At 39.0% G+C, this 12,594-nt stretch overlaps 1 protein-coding gene across 4 annotated transcripts in view; it reads left to right on the top strand.

Annotated features, from left to right (window-relative positions):
* The first annotated feature begins 26 nt into the window (after positions 1-26).
* Positions 27-12,594, top strand: part of LOC139388550 (atrial natriuretic peptide receptor 2-like) — a 50,385-nt gene continuing 37,817 nt past the window's right edge. For 2 of the 4 annotated variants that reach the window (XM_071135278.1, XM_071135275.1), the window contains exons 1-6: positions 28-1,170; positions 4,991-5,172; positions 9,759-9,872; positions 10,171-10,306; positions 10,446-10,540; positions 12,278-12,413. In XM_071135278.1, the coding sequence (XP_070991379.1) occupies positions 468-1,170; positions 4,991-5,172; positions 9,759-9,872; positions 10,171-10,306; positions 10,446-10,540; positions 12,278-12,413 (1,366 nt within the window). In that variant the 5' untranslated portion in view covers positions 28-467. Of the gene's footprint in view, positions 1,171-4,990; positions 5,173-9,758; positions 9,873-10,170; positions 10,307-10,445; positions 10,541-12,277; positions 12,414-12,594 lie in introns of all 4 variants that reach the window. The other 2 variants (XM_071135277.1, XM_071135279.1) reach the window with 2 other exon arrangements.

Genomic DNA, 12,594 nt, shown 5'->3' with positions numbered 1-12,594 from the left:
ATGTGGGTCTCCAGGACCAAGATTGAAGAACTGTGACAGCAGGCAGGGGGCGCCTCATCCCTGTCTTTCTCGGACCTGTGATATCACGTGTGGGGGGGGGGGGGTGTACTGAAGGTTGCAGTGATTATAGTCATATGGATGGATGTTATCACACTTTGAGGGGGGAGTTGAGGAACATCAGTCCGAAAACTGCACCGAAGTGAACAACTCCCGGAATCACGCTGCTAGAGAACAATTAGTGCACCGAAGTGAACAACTCATGGAATCACGCTGCTGGAGAACAATTAGAACACAATTATAGAGGATAAATTACACATGGATTACCTAAGCATTTATTATTTTGACTGAAATTGCATTTCAATAGAGAACCATATGGTTCGGTTTCAGGACAGTAAGGCGTTTTACCACTTCCCAGGTGAACTCACGAGGTCCGTTTTCTTGGATTTATTTAACTTCAAATTTGAGCAATGGGATATAAAACGGAACTTGGATATTGTTTATTTGTGTTATTCACATATTCTCTCATATCCAGGTGTCGAATGAATATGGAAAATAATATCACAGTTGCGGTGATGCTTCCCGATAATTACCACAAGTATCCATGGGCTTTGCCTCGGGTTTTCCCAGCAATTCTTATGGCGAACGAGAATCTCCAGAAGAAGCACGGACTTCTCAAAGGCCACTCTATTCAACTCTTGAATTTCAGCACGGAGGATTCAACCGGTGTCTGCGCAGAAAATAAGGCACAGATTATCGCCGTGGACACCAAACTTTATAATAAACCAGATGCTTTCTTTGGACCAGGTTGCGTGTATTCAGTGGCCTCAGTTGGAAGATTTGCATCCCATTGGAAACTCCCATTGATAACTGCGGGAGGAACCGCATATGGGTTTGATAAAGGGGACGAGTACAATACGATTGTTCGCACCGGACCCTCGACCACCAAACTGGGAGACTTTGCAAACATTATTCACGCGCACTATAATTGGACTTCTCGTGCCATTCTGATTTTCCACGATTTGAAAAAAGATGACCGACCTCACTACTTCCTCTCTGAAGGAATTTACCTAAATTTGAAGGATGAAAATGTCACAGTTGGTGCCTTTCCATATGAAGACTCACCAAGCTATTATAAAGAAATCATTACTTTCATGAAAGACCACGGAAGAAGTAAGTCTATTAGTTGGCTATTTACACATGTGCGATAGCAGGTTGACTTGTATTGTCACGAGTCTGGTCCTGGAGGCAGAACTGAGTAATTTCCCCTAAACTAGGCCAGCTGCAATGTCAAAATTGGCTATATTGTAAAAAGTCATGAAAACAAAAATGTGCTTTTTGACCAGCTATATGGAAATGTGGATGTTGCCATAATAGCCTAGCTCCAAGAATCTGATCAGATTTCCAAAATGCATGCAACATTGTCTCGACAATAATGAGATACTAGTTGGGCCTTTAACTAGCGTAGTAAACTTGGTGTTGGTGATAGGTAAGCATATTAGCCAACAATAATATTCAGTTTTGAGTTCTTGGTTTTGACATGGGCCTACAGTGGATTTTAAACCTGTTCTTGCCATTCTTATCTAAAATAACAGGTAGACGAGAAAGAATACACTTTTATGCACCGTGTGTGACCAGACCACTGGTTTATTGCTCTTGTCCACCTGCGTATTTTTTGAAGAAAAATAAGTGTGTGCCTGTCTCTCTCTGTGATGGGCTCGTGGGTTCTTTCTTCTCTTTTTCAAGGGTCCCTGCATGCATTTTATTTACAACATATATTCCAATTTAGTAGACAGACATTTTAACCTGAAATGTGAATTATTGTTGTAAATATTATGTATGTATTGTTGACGTTAATTAATTACAATGGCCCCATGTTAATTTACATTATCTTGGAATGCTGATTCACAATCATATTTTATTTTTTTACTTTTGCAGCTCATTCTATTTAAAAGTAAGCCATCTGAGTCCACAGTACAGTCTTGCTTATTTCAGAGCCATTTATAAGAAATGCTTAGAATTAGACAATTAGTAGGCTAGCTCAATATATTCAGATTATTTACCTAGTCTAAAATCCTATTGACACATGGTAATGCTTGCTGTAGGATATGTTATTACATGTTTATTAAAACTATAATTTTAATGGTAAAATAATTCAAACGTTTAATTAGTTCAGATAACCATATCCTATACAAATCACAGTACATTTACATTATTTCAATGTTGTGATAAATAGCAAAATATTGTCGTTAGGTTAAGAAATGTCTGTAGAGAGGGTCACAATGAGACCAGATGAAAGTGACAGTGCTGTTCCCTGATTTATTGTTGGACATGGCAAATGACCAGTTGTGTTGGCAAATCAAAGCTTGACATTGGTTAAATTGTTTGATACCAGTAATTTGTGTGTGTTTGCTTTCTGTTAGTCATCTCTCACGTCAACATCTTTCTCACGTCAACATCTTCCTTGTTGTTTATCTTATCAACACGATCGAGTGGCTTCAATATGGGTTTATTTGAACCTCGATTTCACACATGATTTCAAGAATTGGTAGCTTTTTACATTTTCAGTGAATATTTGTTGGCAGCTCAGGGAATCCTTAAAAATTGGAATGAATAATGTTAATGATACATTCTACTGACATGGTTGCATAAATCACCTTGGACCTTAGCATTATACTGTAATATAAACATATTGATAAAATACCAGTAGATGAAAGTTCAACAGAGAAACATCAATGCTGCTAAAAATCTATGTTCAATGTTCTGAAGCAGGCAAGTGATATTTGATGTGTACTTTGGCCCATAAATGTTCTGTTTGTTGGAAACATCTAATGCTCTGTTGATTTTTAAGTGCTTCTGGAAGAAGTAAAGGCACTGAACTCTTTCACATCTTCTGGGTAGATACTGACCTCCAGTGTTCTCAATAACCCCAAAACATTACTCTAACCACTAAATGTTACTCTTGGCACACTGTTTTCATTTGTAGTTATTGTCAGGGTACTGATTGAGAAATCAGTAGATAAAACATTATAGAGTGACTCTGCACTAAACAACAGCACAGATGGGACTGTGTGGCCGATGAGTGACTCATGTAAATGACTGGGTTTATCCACTTGAAAAACTTTTTCCAGCAGTAAGATGATTAAAAACACTGCATATGGGGGTACCAAACTGATGTTATATCAGGAACAGGCACTTTGAACGCTGCCAAACCTCTTAGCCGAATTATAGGCACGCCCATGGTGAGCTTGGGGTCACAGAAGTGAATGGTTTTGTCTGGGCTTGTCCAGGCTTGGAGTTCTGGCTCGACATTCCATTCACTTTTATCCCAATGAGATCACCAACAGATAACCCCTGGGCTGTCAACCTTTACCTCAACTGTGTGGTCTCTCCTTTTTAGTCAACGGCTTGGCAATAATGTCTAGTTTTGAGTTCAATTGTTTTTTTTCAGCCTCTTGTTGTCAGGTACAGATGTGAATTTATGCACTTCAACACAGTCCTTCCTATTTTGTCTTCTGATGGGAAACCGGTCTAATTATTGGAAAACGGAATGACCTTTGTTCATGGAAAAAAACACATTTACCTGCTTCAAATGGACAAACCTTAACTCCTAGACTTAATATGAAGCCAATTATGTTTTAAAATCCCACCAGGTTGCCCCTGGAAAAGCTCACCACTTGATGCTTGTCAGACTACTAAAAGCATACATACAGAGAAAGGAAATGCCACATGGCTGAAAGGAAGAATACATCAAGCTATGTTTTCTTTTTTGTGGAGGTACATATGTGAATATTTTGTTGTAGACTTGAAAAGCTACATGAGTGCTAACACAGGTGCCCACATAATGGAGCGAAGGTAAAGTATAGACCCCTCACTACAAACACAAAGTGAGTTTCCTCATAGTTGGAAATGTGTTTGTGAAAGTTGTGTACTATCTTCCTGGAAGAGAACAAAGACATGCGATTAAGGTGTACAGTATACAAGTCGTCTTACAAGAGTTATTAAAGTCCCTCTAACATGATACCATAATGGTTATACCATAATGCTAACATGATCTCATAGGTTATATGTATGTCTAAAATGCTCTGTCATATTTATATAACACTAAGTAAGATAAACACGAAAGTTGACTACTCTAAAGATGCAATTTTGTAGAGACTGTTTTATTGGTCTTTTTTCAAGCGTCTCACCTGGAGAGAAAAAAATACTGAAATTGAATGTATTCATTGTATAGGGAGGGATGTGTTGAATAGTGCAGCATTATCCTTCTCTGCATGTAGATGTTGTGTGAGTCATGGGAGAGAATGCAGCCTTGTACTAGTCATTTTAAATTAAGACAAGGTTGGTTGTTTGCCATCTTTGTCTGCCACAAAGTGAAATAAAATGTACCAAACAATTTGAAGTGCTTTGTATTAACTTAAGCCCAGGCAGATCCTTATGATTTCTACAACACAGGAGGACTTTTTCCTTGCCTTTTTGTACATTTGTTTTGGACGATGTCCAGGAGACAGCAGGACTACTTGGCATGGCTCCTTGTGAGCTGTTTTGGAAGAGATGAGAGTTGAGGTCTGAGCGGTGTTCTGTGCCGACTTTGGTCTAACACTTTAGGAAATGTCTGCTAACTGGGAGGACTGTCTTAGACCTGGCAGAAGTCACTCTGACATGCAGTGAATGGAAATAATGCCTACAGACATGCTGTCCAAGGAGTAGACGGAATGCAAACAGAATGGGATTGTGTAATGTAGACAGGCGAACAGCACAGACAGCTTTACACCCTGTAAACACACATGTACACTCCCCCTAAATACCTACACATGCTTCCTCATAACTGCATTTCCCAAAAGTTAGTGATTTGGATTGATTTCATATCTATGGTTCATATCTAAATCTAGTCTAACAATGATAAGAGGAGCAATTTCACTGAATAGTGCTAACATAATTCCTATAAAGAGTGATAAGAAACCTTTGTGTTGTGTTTTTGTCTTCCCTACAGTTGTGTATATCTGTGGGCCTCCGGACACATTTCTGAGTATCATGAAGCTTTTCCAGAGTGAGATCCCAGACCCTGAGAACTACGCCATCTTCTATCTGGATGTGTTTGCGGAAAGCCTAACGGAGCGCAAACCCTGGCTGAACAACGACAGCCTCTGGATTGATCCCATCAAGGTCTTCAAGGTAAACTGCACAGACAGAGAGTTGGACAGATAGAGACATGGAGACAGATAAATATTCCTGCCTTTGTTCCCTTTCATTCATTACGTTTTGCTAATTGAATTTATCACAGAAACCTTTTTTAGTAATTGTGTCCAAATAATCTGTCACTAATTTGATGTTGAACTGTCAATGCCTTTCCCCTCCGGTCATTGGAACCAGACAAGTTTACTAGTCTGAAACTGCCATTTGGCCTGTGAAATGGATGTCTCTCACTGAGGAAATTCAATTCAAAGCCTCTACTTAGTGTGTGCATCACAAGCCTGTCCATCAACAGTATCATTCCACATCCCTCTGTTCCAACTGAACCTGTATCAAAGGGAACACAAAGTTCACCAAGTTGATTGAAGGTTTACCGACGAGTATGAATTACTGTAAAGTAGTGCTGAGCGATTAACCAACATTTAATTTGAACCGAGCGACATCGGTTCAATTACTTGAATTCCATTTAGTGAATTTTATTTTTTTGTGAGCCCAATGCGCCATTTCTTCAGAGAGAAATCAAATAATTAATGAGAGAAATCATGCCAATAACTATGTGGGGCACTGGGCTGAAGGGAGTTCTAGTTTTCATTAAGCAAAGATACAACCTAATTCAGAGCAAGAACGTGGTAATTAACTACAATGACCATAATCCATTGTGCCTGTTTTTTACAGCTCTGACCGAGATGGATACACTTTTACACCTGGTATGTTAGGTTAGATACACACAGACCGCATGAGAAAGGAATGTACACAAGACAACCAAAAGAGGGCTAGAGAGAGTGCGTGAAAGTATGCATTATTTACTTTGAAGAAGTACAATTAGTTCATCAGACAGCTTTGCAGCATACGTAGGCAGGTTAGCCTTACTAAATAGGATGACTAAAGACAGTATGGGGGAGCACATAGAATGTTGTCTGGCTGCTAGTGCCTGAGCAGAGATGTGATGATGACCTAAGGAATGCAAAATAATAAAGTAATCAAATAAAAATGTATTAATATACACAATAAAATGTTTTTTTTTTATTTCATAGTAACTTCCTATTTTTCTGTTGATGTGCGGACCTGATGGAGACAATGGAATATTTTCAAGGTTTTTGCTTTGGAATTTCCATTAAAAAGCTAACAAATAATTGTCATTATTTCATAATGCATTTAATGTTTAAAAAAATGTTTGAAAACGTGATTATTTTCTAATAATCTAACCCAAACCAACTTCAAAAAACACTAATCGCTCAGCACTGCTGTAAAGTTTTATTATAAAACGTTTAGGATGTTTGTATCTCATGCATATTTGTATTTGTTTACAATGCATGTTTTTGTTCGTCAGAGTTGGAGATGTTTTCCAGGCATGTTTGTCACCAGCCATTGACAACCAGCTTGGGACAATTATGGTTCATTGTTCATAACCTAATGAGGATGCTAACGAGAACCATGTCCCTCTCTCTACAGTAGGCCTACAAGGCATCCTCTCAACCTAACCCCAAAACGTTCCCTAAACCAGCCTCTCACTGCATTAGTCATCCAATCAAATCATAACTGACCTTTGCCTATGATAACAATGCTTTGTCCCACAAAAGTCAAATGGAAATTGCATTGTGCAGATGGACAAAGCTTTTATTTGAATCACAGTTATGTCAAACGAACGCGCTTCTCTGATCAACATGATAACGAACTTCATAACGGTTTTGACTCGGCAGGCAAGAATCTGTCTCTGCTCGGAGGACTAATGATTGGATGGAGTTAATAAAGGAGAGCATGTGTTTTCAGCTAAAAGCCACTTAGTCCTGCATGTTGATGTGTTGAGAAATAAGTAAGTGGGGGGGTGCAGATGCTTCTCTTCCAATTTGGTCGTTAAATGTCACTGATTTCGCTGCACTTAGTATTAGACATTCCGGCGTAGAACTCCTAATGAAAGGCGCTAAAAATGGCTTTGGATTGATAAAGACAAGTTAAGCTTATTAACTTGACTGAAATAGTGTGATTTTATTTTATTTGATTTGAAATAGTGTGTGCTGTTGTCAGGTTATTGCAAGTATTTTTTTCTGAAGCGTTACAATAGAAAGGCTAGATATAACAGACACAATATGAAGGCACTTAGATGGAGATAGATAAGCTCTTCATAAAGCACTTTGTTGAGACCTAATACTTAGTTCAAATTGATGCCTCTGCTCGTGATATACTTCTACCTTGTAACATATACGATTTTGGCCCTGTTTTACTGATTATACAACATCTTCATTTGACTACAAGCAGTAAAAGGATTTATGGCAATATGCAGCTCATCGAACGTGGATTGCGTTTGGAAGTTACTTGTCGATTGTATATCATTACTGAATCTGACCATTCAGCCAGATTTAGCTTGTATCAGTAATAACAAGGCAAAGTCCAAGTCAAAACTCAAATGATGACCATATATTTAATCTTAGGCCGAAGCGGTGCTTTTCCATCCAAACAATATGCCTCCATCCAAACAGAATTAATCAAACAACGTCACGACTGTGGTCTAATAGCAATTTGTAACAAGTCGTGCAAATAGAAAATTAAATATAACATAAGCAATATACAGTGCCTTGCGAAAGTATTCGGCCCCCTTGAACTTTGCGACCTTTTGCCACATTTCAGGCTTCAAACATAAAGATATAAAACTGTATTTTTTTGTGAAGAATCAACAACAAGTGGGACACAATCATGAAGTGGAGCGACATTTATTTGATATTTCAAACTTTTTTAACAAATCAAAAACTGAAAAATTGGGCGTGCAAAATTATTCAGCCCCCTTAAGTTAATACTTTGTAGCGCCACCTTTTGCTGCGATTACAGCTGTAAGTCGCTTGGGGTATGTCTCTATCAGTTTTGCACATCGAGAGACTGACATTTTTTCCCATTCCTCCTTGCAAAACAGCTCGAGCTCAGTGAGGTTGGATGGAGAGCATTTGTGAACAGCAGTTTTCAGTTCTTTCCACAGATTCTCGATTGGATTCAGGTCTGGACTTTGACTTGGCCATTCTAACACCTGGATATGTTTATTTTTGAACCATTCCATTGTAGATTTTGCTTTATGTTTTGGATCATGGTCTTGTTGGAAGACAAATCTCCGTCCCAGTCTCAGGTCTTTTGCAGACTCCATCAGGTTTTCTTCCAGAATGGTCCTGTATTTGGCTCCATCCATCTTCCCATCAATTTTAACCATCTTCCCTGTCCCTGCTGAAGAAAAGCAGGCCCAAACCATGATGCTGCCACCACCATGTTTGACAGTGGGCATGGTGTGTTCAGGGTGATGAGCTGTGTTGCTTTTACGCCAAACATAACGTTTTGCATTGTTGCCAAAAAGTTCAATTTTGGTTTCATCTGACCAGAGCACCTTCTTCCACATGTTTGGTGTGTCTCCCAGGTGGCTTGTGGCAAACTTTAAACAACACTTTTTATGGATATCTTTAAGAAATGGCTTTCTTCTTGCCACTCTTCCATAAAGGCCAGATTTGTGCAATATACGACTGATTGTTGTCCTATGGACAGAGTCTCCCACTTCAGCTGTAGATCTCTGCAGTTCATCCAGAGTGATCATGGGCCTCTTGGCTGCATCTCTGATCAGTCTTCTCCTTGTATGAGCTGAAAGTTTAGAGGGACGGCCAGGTCTTGGTAGATTTGCAGTGGTCTGATACTCCTTCCATTTCAATATTATCGCTTGCACAGTGCTCCTTGGGATGTTTAAAGCTTGGGAAATCTTTTTGTATCCAAATCCGGCTTTAAACTTCTTCACAACAGTATCTCGGACCTGCCTGGTGTGTTCCTTGTTCTTCATGATGCTCTCTGCGCTTTTAACGGACCTCTGAGACTATCACAGTGCAGGTGCATTTATACGGAGACTTGATTACACACAGTTGGATTGTATTTATCATCATTTGTCATTTAGGTCAACATTGGATCATTCAGAGATCCTCACTGAACTTCTGGAGAGAGTTTGCTGCACTGAAAGTAAAGGGGCTGAATAATTTTGCACGCCCAATTTTTCAGTCTTTGATTTGTTTAAAAAGTTTGAAATATCCAATAAATGTCGTTCCACTTCATGATTGTGTCCCACTTGTTGTTGATTCTTCACAAAAAAATACAGTTTTATATCTTTATGTTTGAAGCCTGAAATGTGGCAAAAGGTCGCAAAGTTCAAGGGGGCCGAATACTTTCGCAAGGCACTGTATATAGTTACCACAGCTGTTTGTTTGGTTTTTAACGTTTTCACCCTAGTCTTCAAGACATGTCCATGCGTTTAAGTGCATTTGGACACAGCTAATTGTGCATTCTTCACCATAAATGTTGTTGCCGTTTACTCACAAGGGACTGTTCATTAGACTGTTTAGATTATAAAACAGGATACATCTGCTCATTTGTAATCCTACTTCAAAGCATTTTGGAATTACAATTGTATCATTTACATTTCCACCCAGTAGGAAATCCGTCTGCATGCCATGATTATAAATCTGTCATAGTTGGTACATGTTTATGATGCTCTGGGTGTAATTCCCCAGTAATGTTCCACTTTCTCAATGTTGTCTCTCTCTTTCTTCCAGTCTGTGTTGGTAATAACATACAGGGAGCCTGATAATCCAGAGTATAAAGAGTTCCAAGATGAGCTCCACATTAGAGCCCAGAAGGACTTTGATGTGAACATAGAACCCTCTCTGGTAAGTTGTGTGAAATCTTGCCACATCTCAGCCACTGCTATAATCATTTATACATAGTAATTAATGGATTTCTTTGATTCATTAAACACTCGACTCCTTCTTTGTGAAGATTAATGGCGTTTTGGCATCTAACTGGGCTCAACCAGATATTTAAATCGAGATAGAAAGGGAGTAGAGCCATGCACATAAGGGTCAAAATATAATTCCATGCAAATAGTAAACAAAAGCTGCATTTGTGAATGAAGATTATGAAGACTACTCTCTTGCTGGCTAATGTACAGACCTCCATTCCTTTCAGATGGATTTCATCGCTGGCTGCTTCTATGATGGCTTTGTGATGTATGCTAAGGCCTTGGAGGAGACGCTGGCGGAGGGGGGCTCCCAGAGCGATGGAATCAACATCACACAGAGGATGCAAAACCTGCGATTTTGGGGTGAATATTATGAGTTGATAATGGTGATGCTTTTAGTTGACTTTGCAATCATCCTTTTTGTGTCAGTTGGGTAGGAAACCTATTTTTGCATTATGACTGATATGAAAAGTCTAAATGTGAAGATTTTTTGTGTTTTAAGGGGTTACAGGACTTGTGACCACAGACAAAAACAATGCTAGGAACACTGATTTCAACCTCTGGGCAATGACAAACCAGGAATCTGGAGAGTATGGGGTAAGTGTTACTTCTGCAGGTAGATCTATTTATTTGACCTTTATTTAATTAGGCAAGACATCTAAAGCTTTGCTATTTTAGAAGCCACTCACAAAAAGACACAACTTGCTATTTTGTTATCAGGCTTTTTCTTTTCAGGCAAGTTAACTTTACAGTCACTTTAAAGTCATGACAGTTATTACTATTCCAAAAAGGACCAATCGTTTATCAACATTACACAATTTGTTGCTAATTTACCATAGTGGTAGACAGTAAACCGTTATTTTATACTTTATGCAAATATGTTCTGATGAGTGGCCATACGTTCACTATGACGAAGGTACTTTCAGGTTCGTTTCGAGTGTGACTTACAAGAGAATCCTTGAGTTCCCCAAGTAAACACTTGGCATTATCAATGTGTTTTCCTATGTAAACTTTCAATAACAGTGTTCATTTTCAAATTCCTGCTTTTACAATATCCCACAGTGGAGATGGATGCAGAGCTATTCTTTTAAAGCCTCTTGTTTATTTATTGTCAATTGCTGTAGCCAACATTTCAATAGAAATGTATATTTCTAAACTACAAAAATATCTGTTGTCAAAATATCAATTTGTGCACTTTATGATTTTAAAATGGATCTCAATAGTAAACTCGGTGACAATAAATAACAACAGTGAGTGAGAGCAGTACTTTCGGGGGACCGATCTAATCCATTCCAGATGTTAGTTTTCTGTAATTACTGTAACAAGAATTTCCCTCAACTACTCTCTGCATACTGAATTGGGGAGCTGAAAACCCAATGCTTTGCTTGTGCATTGCCAATTTGCCATCAATGTATTTAAAAGCAAATGTTCAACATCATGCAAAGACTAAAGGCTATTACTGTTTGGGAGATATTCTGGGGTCATTACTCTTACTGATAAGTTGGGTAATTGATCAGAGTCCACTAACCTAACTAAAACTCCTTGATGTGAATAAATCACTGATTCGAAAGACACGGTTCTATTGAAACAAGCAGCTATTGAAGCCATTGATGACTGGTTGAGTTGAATGGCCCCCTGCTCCTCAACAAACTTTTACAACCTGCATAGTTCTTGTGGCCCTCTCAGTGGGGCTGCCCTTCTCCTTCACAGACTGAGTAGCAGGGAGGACCCAGCCCAACATGCCTGTCTGGCCCTCCACAAGGGAGGCAGGCTATATTGACATTCTCCAGCAGCTGTTAGAGACACTGGAGTCATGTTTCACAATGCCCTGTAACAAGGGAACCTATTAACAGGGCTGGCAAATGCCATATCATCAAACAATAAAGCTCCCGCCGCCTGAGATGAAAGAACACCGTTTCTCAGACAACCTTTTCAAAACTACCAATTTGTCTGAGAAGGACCAGTAAGTCAACGATACCCTGTCTTGCTTTATACATGAGCATATTTTAATGTTTCACATTTTAGTCATATGGTTATTTATTATGGGCATGCCCCCAAAACATTCAGGCCAAACTTTTGCGTTCTTCACTGATGGGCTTTCATGTTTTAAAGGCATTGAAGGAGAGTAGCAGCTATTTTAATATGCAGCTTTAATGCTACTGTGAAATTTAAACAGGCTCTCGTTTTCATAATACTCGGTGTGATATTTATTGGAAGTGTGAGAAAAAGGGCTCCTTTTGATTATGTAACATGCCTCTTATTCATCCCTCTGAATGTATCATTTGGGAATCGAGTTTGTAAACAAAGCAAAAACCTTTCCTTGGTGTTTTGCAGCTTGTGGCCCATTACAATGGAACTAACAAAGAGATCATCTGGTCCTCAACGGAGAGGATTCATTGGCCCAAAGGGAGCCCACCTCTGGATAACCCACCGTGCGTCTTCTCTTCTGATGAGCCCATCTGCATTGATGGTAGGTCAAGTAGGCTAGCTCCTGTACAAGTGATTTAATGGTTAAGTCAGGTGCTTATATAGTATTACAGCAGTTTGAATAATTATTTGTAGTGTTGTACCGTCTTTGTTGATGCTACAATTGAAGTCGGAGGTTTACATACACTTAGGTTGGAGTCATTAAAACTATTTTTTCAACCACT

The sequence above is a fragment of the Oncorhynchus clarkii genome, chromosome 29 (assembly GCF_045791955.1).
Source record: "Oncorhynchus clarkii lewisi isolate Uvic-CL-2024 chromosome 29, UVic_Ocla_1.0, whole genome shotgun sequence".
In the NCBI taxonomy this organism is placed as follows: Eukaryota; Metazoa; Chordata; class Actinopteri; order Salmoniformes; family Salmonidae; genus Oncorhynchus; species Oncorhynchus clarkii.
Note: the sequence above shows the minus strand (reverse complement) of the source record. Positions and strands in the feature narration are given on the sequence as shown.